Source organism: Amphiura filiformis, unplaced genomic scaffold (genome assembly GCF_039555335.1).
Source record: "Amphiura filiformis unplaced genomic scaffold, Afil_fr2py scaffold_21, whole genome shotgun sequence".
Taxonomy (NCBI): Eukaryota; Metazoa; Echinodermata; class Ophiuroidea; order Amphilepidida; family Amphiuridae; genus Amphiura; species Amphiura filiformis.
This window is the reverse complement of record NW_027305485.1, coordinates 1,224,065-1,243,061: the sequence shown is the minus strand read 5'-3', so window position 1 is coordinate 1,243,061 and position 18,997 is coordinate 1,224,065. Positions and strand designations below refer to the sequence as shown.

General features: G+C 36.1%; 1 protein-coding gene across 1 annotated transcript in view; it reads left to right on the top strand.

Moving 5' to 3' along the window:
- Positions 1-18,997, top strand: part of LOC140143363 (tubulin monoglutamylase TTLL4-like) — a 62,145-nt gene that overhangs the window by 8,789 nt on the left and 34,359 nt on the right. Inside the window, exons 3-8 of the mRNA XM_072165218.1 lie at positions 5,024-5,305; positions 9,268-9,378; positions 14,307-14,383; positions 16,347-16,541; positions 17,373-17,584; positions 18,172-18,294. Coding sequence (XP_072021319.1) covers positions 5,024-5,305; positions 9,268-9,378; positions 14,307-14,383; positions 16,347-16,541; positions 17,373-17,584; positions 18,172-18,294 — 1,000 coding nt within the window. The remainder of the gene's footprint in view (positions 1-5,023; positions 5,306-9,267; positions 9,379-14,306; positions 14,384-16,346; positions 16,542-17,372; positions 17,585-18,171; positions 18,295-18,997) is intronic.

The window sequence follows — 18,997 nt, the reverse complement described above, 5'->3', positions numbered from 1 at the left end:
ATGGGCATGAAACTTAGCACGAGGGGTACAGTCAACATTTAGAGCCAAAATTTTAGAAGGTCATTTCAGGGCCACCAGGGGTCATCTGAGGTCATATTAGTAAAAACTGTTGCATGGGCATGAAACTTGGTGGGTACAGTTACCATCGGCCAGATAATCGTGCCCAGCCGATAACCGCCAAATTCATTTACCTCTCTACCAACAGTTATCGCAAAAGCAGGCGGTCACAAAAGCAGGCGAGACTCGTGGTTCGAGAACCGCCTTGTTTGAGGTTTCTTCAATTTTATTTTTGAAATTCAGTTACAACTTTTCAAAACAGTATGTCTAGAAAGTAGAGATGCTATAATAGCCTTGCTACTATACAAGAGACACTTTTATAAGGTATTGTGATAGTTAGAGGGGTCCTATCTCCCAAAACAGCAAATAAAAAGAGGCCTCCTCCTTTTTCCAGGCATTATTGTATACGCTAAAACAGCTCTAATTATGGGTATTTACACCGATTTTGGGATAAAAAATAAAAAGCCCCCTCTTCTTCCTTTTTTTCAAAAACCCGGACGTGAAACATGTTTTTTATTTTACTTGGCCTAAATATAAATGATAACAAACATCAGTAACATAATCTAACATAATCTGTAGAGCTACTTGAAGAATTCCACTCCCCTTTGGTATTCAAATGATCAATATTTGTTTTTATAGATTTTCTTTGTTTCCTATTGATCATTAAAACCCACAATGAGTGCGTGTTTGATTAAAAGCGACCAAACTACATGGCTGATGCATTTATAATAATGGCCCTGAGAATCTGAAGAGACAGATCAATGGTAGAGGAGATATCTTACCCTTCCCAGAATTCTTTGCAACATGACGCATCACCTCATACATCAAATGACACTACTATATTCGCTTTGTATTCCTGCTGAGAACAAACTGGCTAAGGCACTTGAAACTTGATTCTGAGTTTAGCGTCCGCCGCCCGCGTTATGAATTTTGTGCCGCGTTTGAGATGATAAATCCTGAAAATAATTCATTATTGTGCAAATTACTACTAAACCAGAAAGAAAATTTGTTCTGTAAAATTTTTAAACCCTTTTTTTTTTTGTATTTGAACCCTTCAAAAACTATAGAAAGCCTTGACAATTATAGAAGAATTCATCTAAATATTTGAGCATTAAAAATACCTCGTATACAGATTTTTGACCCTTGCTCTATCCAATTATTTCAATTATACCTTTGGGATACCAGGGTAGACTACAGAAGAGAAATTTACCTAGCCAAAATGTTTTTACCAGATGGACATTGTTTATGTTGTTGTAAATAATTTAACTACATGTTGGAGATACTATACCCCTAAAAAAAAAAAAAAAATCCCCTATCCTCAATGTATATGGAGAGGTTAGTACAATTTGGAGTGAAGAAGACTGCAAAAAGCAAGATTATTATACTTTTATAAACGTTTATGTCAATAATGTGTGTTTGTGACATTATATTGGGGCTGGCGAAACCCAATTAGAATAAACAAAAGCGCATTTGTAAGCATTGGTAAAAGGCCGCTGATAATGAAACGTTGAAAATAATGAATAATGAAATAGTTGCCTCATTATGAGCTGAAAAAATGGGACGCTAAACTCAACATTAACCCTAACCCTACCCGTGGTTTTTGAGCTATCGGAAGGGAAAGAAGGAGCGAAAAAGGAGAGAAGATGAAGAAGAAAGTCACTTGGCACCCCCGGGATTCGACCCTCGGACCCCTCGCATGCCACGCAGAAGATCCTCAGCATGTAGCTACACAGGTGACGTTGGCCCAGCCAACGATTCCCTGGGTATATATGACTTGGTCTGATTGCGTCATCAAGTCCCGTGGAATGCATGCACGCAGAGTGGTTTTAATAGTGAGCTTTAGTGAGTCCTAGTTGGGTTAGGGTTAAGTTTCAATAGCCTAATCATTGGTTGATAGTCAAGAAATATGCATATTTTACAAGATCTGGATGTGCTCTGTTCATTGAGGTACTTTGTCACTATCGACTCATGTTGCGCTAGATACATGTAGCAAATCAGTGAAGAAAATTGGAAATGGAAGAAATGCATTGTGGGAAGTGTAAGATATCTGCTCTAGATCGATGGCATTATATGGGGTCTTTAAGGGACGTAGTCTTGTCTGGAATGTGTTATTACAGCTCTTGAGTTAAGCTCGTGAATATATTCCCCATGTCAACACTTTTAATAGTGGAAAGTGTGAATGTGAGTTTACAAGACTCCTCTCAAAGAGAATTTAGATATATGGTCCTTAAAATATGTTTGCCATTTTATGTTTTTTGTCACTTGAGAAAATAATCATGTAACTAAATGGAAAGCAAATATGTGTTGGTGTGTTGTTGAAAGTAAATGTGAGAAAACACTTTGAAAATGCCACTGATTATTTGTAGGTAATGTATTTTTTGGGAATCCCCAGACCAAAATTTTATCCAAAAAAATGGGAATTCCCATTTTGATAATAAGAATGATTAAAAAATTGGGAATTCCCAGTATCTCTAAAGAAGACAGGCAAATTTTTGCTAAAATTTGTGGGAATTCCCAAGCCTAAAATAAAAGGTGTCTTTTTCTTGGGAATTCCCAGAGCAAAAAATGGTGAAAATTTTTGGGAATCCCATGTCTTCTTTAGGGGGGTGCCTTTAATTTCGGTAATAGCCCATAAGGGGAGGGGCACTAATTAGGCAAAATGCAGTACATGGATGGAAATTTTGCATCTTTTTTAACTCCTACCCGCCTGACTACCAGAGTAGCGGAATAGTTTGTGGGTAAAATTCAAATGGCCCTAGATAATTACAGTATAACTCTTTCTTACATGTATTACCACAAATACCAGTCCAACTGGACAAAGTGCAAAAAACAAGATATACATGCCTGAAAACAATTTGATGTCCCTCACATATCACAATATTTTGACCCAATATTTAATTTTCAAATATGTCTAGATGCCACTCTAGCTGAGTGATAGGATGGGGGGAATTCATAATTTTATTACAGGCTTGTTTTCAATTCAGATGATCCAATATGTAATTATGGAGCACAAGGTTGATTTGTTTTGGTTACCAGTTACCTTCAAGTAAAAAGAAAATCTGATTTGTCAATATTCAGCACAGAGATTGTGTAATCATGTAAAAGAAGCAACGCAAATAATGCCAAACATATCAGAATATATGTGCATACGTGGGTCTACATTTACAATGCAGTGCTTCAAACTAATATGATCTGAATACAAGACATGATGATAAAAAAATTTTTTGAAATTGTGATATTATGATTTATGATGATAAATTTTTCATTTGAAATTGTGATATTATGATTTATATGGTATTTATTTTTGATATCTTGAAAGAAAAGCCTTTTCCTAAAACAATTAAAACTTTGTGTTTTGTTAATTGCACACAAGGACTATTCCATTTAAAATCCACACTACCCCTGTGGAAGATTTGGAAACAAGACTTTTTTTACCCCATGGTTACCCAGTTTTGGGTCCTAGTGTATCCAATATTTTACACTACAAACTATAGGACTAGGAGCCATCTTTGGGACCAGGAGCTCATTTTAGCTCCTGGTCCAGGCATACTTATAAGGCCTGTTTGGAAAGATCTTCCACAAGGGAACTATGAATTTCAAATGGAACGAACACACCAGGTAGCTCCATTTGAATTTCACACACCCTCTGAGACAGCTTCAACTTGAAACTTCCACAGACGATGGGTGAGTTTCAAATAGAGTTGATTAATGTGCTAAATCTATTCCAAATTCACACCCCCTCTTCCCGGGGAGTGTGGACATTAAAGGGAATAGCTCATTATAGATGAATAAATGGAATGAAGGTGCCTTTATTTTTCACGGTGTATGTTAAACTTTGAAGTATCACTAGGATCCACAACATGCTCATCTATCAGGGCACTGTTCTTTACCCCAATATATTTGTACATTCATTGAATGACCTTTGAAAATTTGGGTACAAAAACTCATACTTGGCAACTTGAGGTCAAATTTTGCACTATAATTGTTTTATTAAGGTTATTGAACTTTGCCATTGGGATGAGGCCATTGTGGTCCATAGTGTATGGTGATACTGCTCGCATACAGGTGCAAAATATATTACTAGAAATGTCAAGTGCTGTGCAAATTGTAGAAATGAAATGTCAAGAAAACAGTGACAGATAATTAGCTCCTTCAAATGTCTCATCCACTCCGGCCAACATCGGAAATGTTGAATCTAAAATAAAGGCAAACATACATATGTATTGAGCCAAAAATAAGAAAATTTATACAGAAGAAAATTGGCACAATTGTAAAAGCAAATAACTTGGCAACCAAGTGTGCTAGGATTTACGCCAAAAAATTCCAGACAGATTAAGCACTAAATTTTTTGGGTTAAAAATATTATTCAGTTTTCTGCCAAATGAAACATAACTAAATCCTAATCCTTTAGTTCTAACTGGCAGTGAAAGTCAAAATTTAATATTCGGTTGATTTTTGGAAATAAGGGCGAAAAACATGTATTTTTAGGGTGTTTTTCGTACATGCTGTAACAATCAAGCCCAAAGACTTGTACAAAGATTAATTTCAGGTTAAGCATTCTAATTTGTGGAAAACACAATGTTTAAATCTCTTTTATAATAAATCAATTATTAAAATTAACATAAAATATTAAAATTTCAAATTATCAGCAAATTTAGCCTATATGCAAGATTTTGAGTGTTTAGACTTGTTCCAAGTCTTTGAATTTTGTGACTGCAATTGTAAGAAAACATGCAAAATTGCATGTTTTTGGCCCATTTTCCCTCAAATTGCAAAAATTTTATAATTTGACTTTTATTGCCAGTTACTACTCTCAAAGTAAGGATTTTAGTATATGCTTGGTTGATGATGATGATAACTTGATTTTCAAAATTGCCTCCTTTGGCATGTTTTGATCACACCATGTCACATTTGTTGCCCTTATAAACCTAATGTCACACATAACGTCCTGTGTCATTTTTTGCAGACGAATCAGATGGCTATTCCATTGCCAGCACTGACTCACGTAGGCCTTCAGCAGGACCAACCGCATCTGCTAAGAGATCACTTCTGATTGGCTCATCTGGGAAGCTAGCAGCAGAAGGGACCAATGAGATTGAACAGTCTTCCATGTCTTTGGCTACTCGATCTGGATCACGTTTGTTTCAGGTGTTAACTTCAGGGAACGATGAAGCTTTACCAGCACTGACACCGAGTTTATTCAGCAGGGTACCGCCTACTGTCAATTTTGTCTCTGAGAATCAGAAAGGTATATTATGCAAATTTCAACTTTAATGCAAAATGATTGGAATACACCTACATTGTAGTTGCTTGGAAGTTCAATACATTACAAATATGTTTCAAATGTCATTAGTTTTCAAAAAAAGTTTTAATTCCCATCGTTTAAGCCTCTGTTTTTCCATGAAATATGCTCTTTTTTGTTAAGTAACTTACATGAATTTGAATTTTGTGAAATTTACAAACATATCATACTCAGGAGATTTAGAGGAATCAGCAGGATAAATCCGCGTGTGAAGCGGTTTCCGGTAAAAGTTTATCACGACTATAGTCCCAACTTTGCATATAAAATGTGCAAAATCGGTACAATATTAACAATTTTAGTGTTGCAAATCGTGTTTTGCTAGAACTTGTGAATGTGATCTCTACTAATTTGAACAGAAAACGCGAAAATTTGAGTGATGTTTACGATGATGAGCGCATGAACACACGAGGTCAAAACGCGGTTAGCAGTCGGACGTAAACACGGAAAATCGGGTCTTTTATATAGCGCTATTTTTCTCAAAAAGTAGACCTAAAATATGGTGTCATTTTCAGATATGTTATGCATAATTTTGTTCTGATTAAGATGATATCAAATATATATTTCAAAGTAAGACGTAACTCGACTTATAGCCTAAAACGTGACCCCTATTTTGCACGTAAAGTCTATGGAAAGCTATTTAGTGGCATGTACCCTAGATTGCTTGTTTTGATTTTGTTTTAACTCCAACTACTTTCAACCTTAAGGTGTGTCAGACAGGGGTGAAAATAAGGAAGTTAAACAAATTTAACTAGAAACCAGAGAGGCCATTTCCAATATCACCTATGGGCCAATAAAAATAAAGATGTGCTGGATGAGTTGGATCCGCTGGATAAGCACTACATGTAGTTTAATATTTTTGGTTCACTATCCAGGGAACCAGTTTCATGAGAAAAGTGTCCCTTGGTCAACTAAAATTGAGATGGAACCAGGGGCCGTTTCTGGGGGCCAAATGGCTCCCATCTCCCACTTATTTTCACCCTTGGTGTCAGAGCCTTCAGGCCATATTTTTCCAGTTTTGGTAGTTTTGTTTTGAAAATAATGCACTTTTTATCTGCAAGGTAATACATCGATCTTATAGGTAATGAGTCAAAGAAGCCACTGGTCACATTTATATTTTTGCATTGAGCTATGACAAATGATAAGGCAAAACAAAATTTTTTTGCTGTTTCCCCCTCCCAGGAAAAATCTTGCATAAGGCAACAAAAAAAAAAAAGGTTTGTCTCAAAGCTCACAGGCAGATTTCTAAAATCATGAGATTTGGAAAAAAGAAATGCAGAATTTTTTTTAGTTTTTCCAGAAAATTCAGCAATTTTTTTCTGAAAATACCATGAAAAAGTTGGGAAAAAAAAAACGATTATTTTTTTTGCCTTTTATGGAGGAAAACATTAAACCCATCACAATGAGTCTTGGGATCAAGGCATTAGCCAGACGGGTGTCTTTAGGGCGCACACCACTAAATAATCGCCCCATTGAAATATGTGTGAAAACACCGGTTTTCTTTTCTCGTTTTTAGGCCTTTTCGGCGCTTTCTGAGAAATGTAATGATAACCAGTCGATTGCAAATCGATGAAAGTTTAACATATGTTTCAATGTATGGGTAGTCTTCCGTCTCGTTTTCCCGGTAGGAGCCACTGAACAGCGCCCTCACTGTTTTTGACATGCTCTCAAGAGTGCAAACCTGTTTCTGCCATTTTTTCATTCGCTGACCTATTTTTTTCGATAATTATAAAAATGCGACTTTTTTGATGACTAAAATTCATGTATAGGCTTTACACTTTCATTAAAGCTATAATAATATATAAGCTGATAATTAGTCCAAACAGCAGCCCATAATACATAAAAACATTCCGTATTTTACCGAACTTAGTAGGGTTGCACAAATGGCGATTGATTTAGTGGTGTGCTCCCTTTAGGGTGGTGTCCAAAATGGTCAAAAATACCTTATTCTACAAACTCAGGGTGTCCACTTCCTATTCACTCCATTATAAAAATCAGAATTCTAGGGTGTCCAAATTGAAAACAGGGCGTCCAAATGACACCTGGACACTCCTCTGGCTAATGCTTTGCTTGGGATCTCACATATTGAAACCCCATACTTTTCCCAGTGAGTGTGAGCTTTATGTTTCTCAATATTTGAGCAAGCACCTTTTAGGCACCTTGTGCCTAGAAGGTACTTGAGCTAGCGGAGTTTGTACTTACAAGTATCTCTTTCAAGAAGTACAAGTACTTCCCAATCTTGTTACCGTGATGAACCATATATAGTTTCAGGGAACAAATAGCCCTAATGACATTATCCAACCAGTCGTGTTAAAAATTATTTTGCCTAATAAGATTTACTTGCACTTTACTTGTCAAAATCTGACCTTATCGGAATGTTAATCTTAATTGAGACGTCTTTATCGCAATGATGATGATGCCCTTATATATAAACACTCTACTAGACCTACATTTTGAAGTAAAACTCTGCCATGGGTCACCCCTAAGGGAGGATGCCAAATGTGTAGCAAACTGTATGTTAAATGGGCTATTCCAGTTGAAATCCATAACCCCTATGGAAGACATGACCTTAATCTTCCACACAGGGAGTGTGAATTTCAAGCGGGTTATTTGAATGGGTGATTCCATTTGAAATCTACACCCTTTGAAATCTACACCCCCTGTGTGGGAGATTAATGGCATGTCTTCCATACAGGGGTGTATGGATTTCAACCGGAATAGCCCGATGTATGCCTGAGAGATATAGTGCTCATCTAGCAGTAAATTTGTGTCGTGTATCTTATTCAGTTATATTGAATATGATGCTGACGTCTATTTAATGCTTTGTCGTCAGAATAAATCATGTCCTGAGGTCACAAGTATATTTACAACTTGTCAGTTTGGCTCCCTCATAGAAAAATGGTGTAGCTTCTTTGGTATTACTATGTAGATACAGTGTTTTACCGTGGGAGGCAGTGTTGGAGGCAGTGTTGAATGCAAGTGCGTTGTATGTGCTTTGTTATTACTATGCATATATGACCTACTTGCGTTCAACTGATGGTTACTGACACTTGTCACGATGTGCGTCAGCCTCAAGATAGGTACCATAATTTTTATGCCAATTAATTCCTGATCGTATTACCATATTTAGACTGCTTATTTATTTATTTATTTTGAACTTGAAGTTGTCTCATGAGTGCATATTTTTGGCAAATCAGATTTATTGTATGCTTTAATGACTTAAATTTGGAGAATTAGATGAGTACCTGCAAAATTCTTACTATTATTATTTATAAAATATTTTTTTGCACTGCTTTTGAATGAACATGCCAGTATGGTGCTTCCAAGTAAATGTGACATGTTTTCCTGATCAAAATTTCAAGTTATAATTTTGATGGGTCATTCTCTTTGTTGTTGATTGTCTTTTTCCCTCAAATACCATATAGCCAAGTTGTGGAAAAAATAAGATACATGTACATGTCTTGTATAGTACATTGCCAATCCAAGTAATGGACTATTTCAGTTGAAATCCATATACCCCTTATACAAAACAATACAGCACAAAGCGACTGCAAGACCATGCATCCCACTGCAAGACCATGCATCCCACATAATTCGATTGCGTAATCCTCCCAAGCTACATATACGCACAAACACGTTGGTCGGGCAACAGTCACACGTGTGGCTTGTTACATGTATAGCCGTTCTGCTGGTTGGCACCCGAGAGGTCAGTGGGTCAAATCCCGGGTGGGGAAAGTAACTTTTCTATTCATCTTCTTTCTTTCTTTCTTCCTTCCTTCCACTTATTACAAATTTAAACATTTGGGGCCTTTTGCCAATAATATCACAAAAATAATCCATATTTTTTTAATCAAGCTTTGTTCATAAGTTGTCATCATTGTTTTTATCATTTTATTTGTTTTTGTACATAGTGATGCAACTTCCATGGGATCTACGCAAGATGTTAAAATGGCGGATGAGTAACATCACACCTCAGGTCATCAAACATTGTATAGCCAGGTCTGGATTCAGGGCCAGTAGAAGTAAGTCTTTTCTCTTTGAAATCTAAAATATTGGTAAAGCCATCTTAAGGTAGGAGCATCGGATAATAGGCCCATGCAGGAAAATAGCCACTATATCAAATCAGAATTATGTATCCATTTCAAATATATAACGAAATTAAGATAAGTCTTTACTCCACTTATTTTTAATGTTTCATGAAAATTTAAACATTTCTTATGTTTTTCTTTATTTTTTGAAAATGCCCTAATTTTTGGCACAAATAATTATTGCTAGCCTAGAGGGCATGTGATATGGTTTCCATAGTTTGTGGGGTGGTTAATAAGCCTAATATCTAAATTCTCTCGCCAGATTTTTTTGATAAAGTGTTTATTTTTTGAGAAAAATCATTTTTTCTATTTTTAAATTAGGGAAATCTAGAAACACCCATAACTTAAAATAGAAACACTTTATTTAAAAAAGCTGGCGAGAAAAGTTTCTAAATTTAATAACCTTTCATATGACACCTTGTATGTTCAAACTGGCCCTATGGTTAGCTCAGACAATAATTATGAAATTGGGTCATTCAGTGTTTCTAGATCAAATCAAGAAAATTTGAGCAAGTACTAACATTACCTTCAAATATCCACTTTATTACTGGCCAGTGTATAGGAAAAAAGTCACTAATATTATTTGGTAACATTTTTGTAATAAAAAGATCCAAAAAAGCAGTTCTATAAATGGGATAGAAAGGAGAAAAAATAATATTTAAACATAGTATCCATTTTCAAACTTTTACCAATTTTAGTGAATGAGGCTTAGTGTCAAAACCACTTTATGTACAAAGTCAATGGGGTTTCCTAATGATAAAAAATGGCATAACTCAAAAACACTTTGTTGGCAAAAATTAAAATTTGGCAGACAAGTTTTTCTCATCCAACTACACATCCTGTATCATTTTAAACCAAATCTGTGCATGACACCGTAGCCGATGTTTCTACCTTAAAAAGAAATAGTTTGCCTGAAAGCTTGGCAGAAATATTGAAAACCTTATGTGGAATTTGTTGTTGTTGTTGTTGTTGTGTTGTTGTTGTTGTTGTTGTTGTTGTTGTTGTTGTTGTTGTTGTTGTTGTTGTTGTTGTTGTTGTATGTATGTGTATCAAGACAAGCTTTGGTGCAAGCTTTTTAGCAAGATGAGTTGTTGCTGGATGTCATAGCTACAGGCTGTATTTAAATATATGGAATTAGTGACAGGCTGGGTACACAAGAAAAGATCATCGCTTGAATAATTTGGAAAGTATGGAGTAAAAATTTTCCCCTTCTGTGGAAAGAGCTGCAGGAGGTTTAAATGTACTGTGAGGATTAACTAGATTTTCCATTCCAGCTGGAAAGAAAAGGAAGGTGTGAAAATTTTTTGTCCCTCTCCTACACTGAGACCATGCTATTATGGAACACTATGATTGAACATTTGCTCATCTTAATATGACTTAAACCATAGGGCACTTTATTTGTCATGGATTGAGGGGTAAATAATAATTTTTTTGAATTTAGGAGGTTTTTGAAATAAAATTTATTAAACAGGAAGTCTTATTTGTATCACTAGAAATACACCAGCTTAACATCTTGTGTTTGGGCCAAGTTGTGTCATATAACTTCTTATGTTTTCCATATGAGGAGGCTGAGGAATAATTTGTAGAGTTAATTCAGTTTGAAGTAATTTGTATAAACTAGATCACCTTGTTGTCAATTACGGGGAGGTCAAGAATATGTCAATGGATGCAGGAGATGAAAATCAAATTAAAATAAGGAGAAGGTGCCAGCTGGTAAATGCACTTTCTTGATCAGCCAACCACAAATGATGAAAATCAAATCAAAAATAAACCATTCAAATAAAAATTAAATCATTCAAAAAGTAGGCTGAAGATAAAGCATTGATTTCGGCCAACCATACTCAAATTTTCAGAAAAATCTGATACATATGATGCGTGCTTAAATTTAATAAAATTAGATCATCATTTTCTTATCAATCTGATATGTGCACATCATTAGCTGAGTTGGATCAATATTATTAGCTCCAAATTGCAGCAAGATTCTTTTATTTTTTTGGTCTTTGCTTGATTTAAAAGCTCTAGTTTATTTTTAGGTAGGATTGCAGTTTGTGTGTGTGTGAGACTGGGTTATTCAATTCCAAAAATATATATTTTTGGATTGATTTCATTGAGCTAGTGATTTAAATTCAATATTTATATTGGAGCAAGAAGTCATCTCACACACACAGTTTATTTTTAATTGCTGATTAAACAACTTTCTAAGTGCCATGTATTATTATTGTCTGAAAGCTGTATGTAATTTGTAATGGAGAATTATGTAATAAGGTATACAATAGAATCAATATGTGGTACTATATTGCTTGCATTAGTGAAATTAGCTTTGTATGTTTTTCAATATGTTTTACTAACATTTACCAATTAGTATTCAGATAATTTATGTCTTATACTGAAAAGTGTTTTGGAAGGTTGGTAGCTCTAAAAATACTAATATAGGCTAGAGTGTGTTTGAGCTACAAGCGATAGAATCACAGTGGTATACCATTTTTCATCCTATGTGGCAGTGACGTCAACGCGTTAAGGCAACTGTTTCATGCGTGCAACTATACAGCGGCTTTACGTGTTTGTGTGTGTGCGCCAGCGCTTTGATCGAACGCTAGCAATTTGAAGCTGCACCCAATGAAATATGCAATATGCATCGATGTCGCTGCCACATCAGGGTGAAAAATGGTATACTTAGAACTTGATCGGTCCCCTCAGAGATTGTGATGTTTAAACAGCAAGTGTTACCATGAGTAGATATTGCTTGTGGATAGTGCAGAGGCTCTTTACTAAAAGTGGTAGTAAGTATAAGTAGAAAGATTTTCATGTAGAAGGGTTCTTTCTCTTTAACTGTATTGAGAACATGTAAGAATTAAAATAAAATTGAGCACTCAGAACAGAAGTCGGTATAATCAAGTACTTCCATATGTTTTTAATGTTTATGCTGTTGATTTCAGATTTTTTAAATCTGCTAGATGACTTTATATCAAAATTATACAGGATCTCTTACTTCCATGGCATTTAATAATAGCAGTAGCCCCAAGTTTATTAAATCAGATCAAATTGTTTGTAGATTTTTAATGTGACATTAAATATTCAAGATTTCATCAGTCACAGACATGATAAGATCAATTATTTTCAAGCCTCATTAGTTTGCTTTTCAATTTATATTGGGATTCCAGTTGAAATCCATACACCCCCTGTGGAAGATGACCTTAAATCTTCCACACAAGAGGAAGAAGGTCAAATACATATAACTCCATTTGAAATCTACACCCCCTGTGTGGGAGATTATGTCTTCAACAGGGGGTGTATTGATACCAAATGGAATAGCGCACACTTATTCACAAATGAATTGGTCTTGTAACCCTTTGAGGCTTTCTATTGTGCACAAACGCTAGCAGTACCTGTGAGGTTTGGGCAATTATCGCATCATATTTCCATGCATGAATTATAGTTTTAATTCTGTTACTTTATATTACGGTATGTCGATATTATCATAACCATAATTAGCAGTCATGTGTGAGGTAGTTTAAATTTGAATTGATTTTTAAATTTTTTGCTTTAACACCTGTGATGAGATTAATTCTAGAAACTATTGCATTATTCATGAAGGTTTTTGAATGCAATTTGAAGCTAATGAAGGGTTGAAGGAATCATTTAGGGCTTTGTATATTTTTTGTGTGGTGCAGTATCACAGCAGCAGATAGGTGTATCCCATCAAGCCCTGCAGTACCACAGTAGAACTGCACATGCCATAGAAAGTGTACACAAAATCCCTCACTTCAACTTTCAATTACTCGCTTATATCAGGGGAGTTAAGACTTTTGTTTGAAAAAATATGATCTCCAAAGTATTGTGAAACTAGCTCTCAATATCTAAGCCGCTCTTACTTATGTTTTGTATGTATTTGCTATGGAGCAAGCAGATGCGTGATGGGATACTCCCTTCAGCTGCTGTGGTGCAGTATATGGAGAAGATTGTGTAGCGAGGTTTCTTTAAGGGGGGTACTACACCCCTGCCCAATTTTGTGCCTATTTTTGCATTTTTCTCAAAAATTATAGCGCATTGGTGGCAAGTAAGATATGTATATTATAGGGGCAAGGACTACAACTACTGCACTGGAAATTTTATTTCAGCACAGACAACAGTTGTGGAGTTACAGTCAAAAATGAGGGAAAACCAATATTTGATCAATAAATCAATAACTACTTGCCTTGAGTTGCTGAATTTTCAGTGCAGTAGTTGTAGTCCTTGCCCCTATAATAAACATATCTTGTCACCAATGCGCTATACTTTTTGAGGAAAATGCAAAAGAGGCACAAAATTGGCCAGGGGTGTAGTATATAAGGGGTAATGTGATATAGATAGGAATTGTGATTTTTTTTTGCGGTATAGGCCTAATTGGTTCATCATTAGGAAAATACATTGTATATTAGTAGTAAGAATAATTGCAGAGATTTTATTGAATCAATGTTTATTTGATTTAAATTTTAATGAAATATTGCATGCAGGGAGCAGTCATTATTTACCCTGGGGGAATGCATTGTTTTCTTGTTGTATACAGGAGGGGGAATCTGGGTGGTTTTTTTTCAGGAAAGAAGCGATGTGATATTTTAAATGGAGAAATTTCATAAAATAAAGGGGGAATGCAGAATTTTTTAATGGAAGCAAAAAGGGGGTAATGTGAAATATTCTGTAGAAAAAAAAAATTGAAATCCCCCATTCCTCCTGACGTAAATAGTGACCAGTTCCTCAAATTTGGTAAAAATTCTGGTCATCTACAGGCTTGTTGGTGGTTGTTTGCTATTTAATTAGTGTTGTTTGTTTTCAAGACATTTATATTTACGTATTCATATCTTTGTATTATTTGTCCATTTCAGAAGCCAACGAGTGGCTTGGTTATTGGGGTAAACATATGAAAGCTTCAGGATTCAAGGTCATCAAAGAATACCAAAAGGTAAGTGGTATGGAGTTCTAATCTAGCCACCTTCATTCAGTAGTGTCTCATTATGGGGCTGTTTCTTTGCTACATTCCTGTTTAACCCTCTGTGGGTGTCGACTGCAGACGACAAGTTTACAAAAATTCAGAATTTTACATTTTCATGACCATATTTGGAATCAGCATGAAAAATGCATTAAAATGAGTACAAACAAGCCTAGTATTGGTTCATTGGTTCTTGAGATAGCTTTTGATATTTTGAGAAAATATCTGAGAACTTAGGACTTTTTATGTTGAGTCTATATTAACAGTGGCTGTAGATAGTGGCGGGAGAGAGAGTTGGCGCAGCGGTAGTTCCCTCGCCTTGCAGATAAGGTTCAAGCCCCAGCCGTGCCCAAGGACTGTATGTGCATTTGGTTTATCCCGATTCCATGCTCGCTCTCACAGGTTTTCTCTGGGATCTCCGGTTTCCTCCTGCTTTAAAAAAAAAATTGGTGATTAGTTGTTTGCTTATCAAAAACTTCCTTCACCCAATGGAATTTGGGGAGCTGCACAGATAATTGGTGGATGTTACAATCTAAGTGCGGATAGGTCTGCGCCAGGTTTGGCTGCAACTGGCCTAGATGATGCGATCTGATTGTGATGATTCACCATGGCAGTGAAATTACAGTGCCTTGAATCCTTCAAGATCTAGCTGGAAAAAGGCGCTATATAAATCCGAAATTTATTTCTATTTTTATTTTATTTTATAGTAAGGAGTCAAATTGTCAAAAGGTTTATGATCTTGGGCAGGTGGGTCTTGGGCATGTGGGTTGGTATTGCGCACTCCCAAATTTAAATACCCAAATTTATTTTAGGGAATGGGATACCATCATTTTGGACAGGGATTTTACAAATATAACTTTTGACAGATGCTCAAAAAAAGAGAAACAGGAATCTGATGAAAAGTGTACAAATTTTATTGACAATAATTTTGTTTCATACTTTATACCCGCTAGATGAGTAAATGGGAGCGTTCACTATAACAGGAAGAATTACTGGACAGGTAGAATCATCGAAAAGATACATTTTGATTTTCCGTTTCCATGTTATTTATTTATTTAAACCCGTTCCCATTTTTTCTAAATCTGTTATTTGTTACATTTCCCTTTTACCTTCATTTTTTATTTGCTGCTTGTGATTTCCCGTTTCCATGTTTTTTATTAATTCTGTTATCATTATTATAGCTTCTTTTTTTTTTCTTACATTTCCTGATTAGTTTCTTTCCTTCTTTGTTTCGTTCTGGTTTTATTTAGTTAATTTAACCCGTTGGCCTAATTACTCGCATTACCTCTTTTGTCATTTTAATTTCATTTTTCTTTATAGTATAGGTCTACCGCTTCATTTTGTTTATACAACACACATATTTTTCCCGTATACGTCCTCTCATAGCGTGTATGCGGACGTGTTCTTCTTTATCATAATCCCGTGACCCGTCAATGTACCTTTTTGTCCTTTAATTTTTATTTATTTTTCCTTCTTTCTGTATTATCATGTCCACTGGTCTCTGGCTCACAAGCCGCGTGGCTCTGCGCAATTTACGCGCGCATTGGAGTATTGCGCATTACGCTCGCGCTCCGACCCGCTGCCTGCCAGCTGCAGTGACGCGCAGGCTGGTAACTGATTTTCATAACAAAAACCCGTTTTACCCATATTTTCACTGTTTTTGCAGCCAATTCTTGACCGATTTCAACCAAATAAAGTCGAGGCAATTTCCCGTATATTCCTCGATCTCCCGTATGAATTTGGCGACATTTGGACCGAAACTGACGGAGCCTTTTACATAAACCACATACATACATACATACATACACACATACATGCATACAACATTAGCCTATTTATAGTAAGATAGTGTAGTGGTAGTGTTCCCCACATATGCAAGAATCTTACAAAACTAATAGCTTATATTATATTCTATGTATAAAACTTGATGTTTCAGGTGAACCATTTACCAGGGTCATTCCAGATTGGTCGTAAGGATAGATTATGGCGTAATCTGTCACGGATGCAGGTGCATTTTGGGAAGAAAGACTTTGGTTTCGTACCGCAGACCTTTTGTCTTCCATTTGATATGAAGCTACTGAAGAGAGCTTGGGAGGACTCTAACAACAAACAGAAATGGATACTCAAACCAGTAAGTCTTTTGAAGCCATCATGTACTTTTTCTTTCAAATTTTAATTTTGTTATTCTTGACCCAAAATGCTGAAATAATATTAGTAATTACTGACAGGGTAACATGAAAGAAACCCACTGGCTATTTTGGCCGTTTAACATATAACTTTGTGTCCAAATTGTGATAATGGGTTAACTCATGTCAGATCTACTGTAAACATTCTTAATAAAAACAGGAGGGGGAATCTTTGCACTCTGTAAGGTATACTTTTGTTTGCCTAACTTGAGGGTTATGAGATACCTGTTTGGCCTCAGGGCTGCAGGAGGTTCATTATGAGATACTGTTATATACCTCAGGGCCATGGAGTCAAATTATAACTTAAGGGTTATGAGGTATATTACACCTCAGGGCCACAGGAGATTCATTATGAGATACCTGTTATACCTCAGGGCCATAGAGTCAAATCATAACTGAAGGGTTATGAGGTACTTGTTACACCTCAGGGCCACTGGAGATTCATTATGAGATACCTATTATACCTCAGAGCCATTATGCGACAGACTGTAATACATTAGGTTTGCTGTCATTCAGCGAGTTTGTAGCAGCCACTACCCAGCAAAACTGCTGCGTGTGAATCAAGTTCCAACTTTTGTTAGTAAATATATGGAGGGAATTCACTATTTAAATTACTGAGTGCCAAACATTTTAAAACCATATTACAGATTAAAATTTCAATACTTTGTCAGTTCAGCAACATTGGTATGTTGTATTCACAGAATAATACAGGGTGATACATATTTACAATTTTATCCAACTCTTATATATATCATTTTTCCGTCTTCCCCAAACAGCCGGCATCAGCTCGTGGCATCGGTATCCGTGTCATCCACAAGTGGTCTCAAATCCCCAAGAGGAAAGCCGTCATAGTACAGCGGTACCTCCACAAGCCGTTCCTAATCAACGGCAGCAAGTTTGATCTACGGATCTATGTCTATGTGACATGCTACGATCCACTCAGGATTTATATCTACCCTGATGGCCTTACTAGATTTGCTACCATGAAGTAAGTGTTTTATTTGAATTTCTCAAGGTTTGTTTGTACATCCATTAAAGATATTTGCCAGCAAATATCTTTGTGTAGCGATCATTTTGATTGAAGTTCTGAATTCCCGGGCGCCGAAATTGTCCAGTGCAATGACGTCCCAGTAATAATACAATGGCGGCTGACGACAATTGAGCACAAGTAACCATGACGTCACTGCACTAGTCAATTTTTCAGCGGGAGTTTTGAATATATCGCTTGTTGGGAGCCAGCTGTTTTTATTCGTTTTTATGGTCAATATGAGTTTGTTTTAAATAAAACCATGTGATTTGTGTTTGTTAATTTATATTTTTCTAACATATAATTGCTGGAGACATCCTTTAAAACGTGCAAACATGAAGTGCCCCATCCAAAAGTGTAAAGGGTTATGAGCAAATCATCGATATACATAGTTAGCTCAGTTGGTAAAACGCTGGACTTCGGTACAATTTCATGTTTTCAAAAGATATATGCCAACTATCGAGTTTTTACGGTTTATTGTTTGGGATAGTAGATATATACCCTCAACTATTATATTTGCATGATTTGTTTTTGTTTGATCATTACAGGTATTCATCATCAATGAAGAGCCTTAGCAATAGATATATGCATCTAACCAACTACACTGTCAACAAGAAGAACTCAGACTTCATGCCTAATGAGGACCATACTGCATGTGAAGGACATAAATGGTTAGTATTTGTGCTTGTAATCACCGACAAATAGGGATATTTTCTGGTCTAAACCCACCAAATGGGGATATCGACTGGGGACATTCCCGGTTGCAGAGACTTCTCCCCCTGTACCCCTATTGCTAAAATGGCCAAAAATGGCATTAATTCAAAAGCCCCCGGTTGTCAGGGGGTGTAGGACATGTACGTGATTGTAGGTTTTAGACAAGTTTTGTCTGTTTTCGGGCACAAATGTCCCCAGTTGACACACAAATGTCCCCAATTGGTTGATTTTAGGCTAGAATTGTGTGGCCCTTTTGGTTTTATTTAGGCAAGTGTTCTCAATCGATACATGGTACAGGATGGTGTGTGTGTGTGCTGGTGTGTGTTTTTCAGCACCTCAACGCAAGGAAATTAACACAATATCATCAAAACAAGGATGCCTATTATAGTAGTCTACTGATAGTGCAACATTGCCCAAGTTACATATACACTACGCAAAAAAAGTTTCTTTATGGTTAGGAAATTTACCCACTATTAAAATCTAGCGAATAATTTTGTACGTTTGCTCAATAATCGCATGCGGGTGATTGTCCTGCGCATTTTGACACCTCAAACACTACTCTACTGACACTCCTGAGAAAAGATATGAATGTTTAAGTAACACGAGGTCGAAAAATGAAAATTGCAAAGAGGCCTATTCAAGTTTTCAGCATAAAAGAAC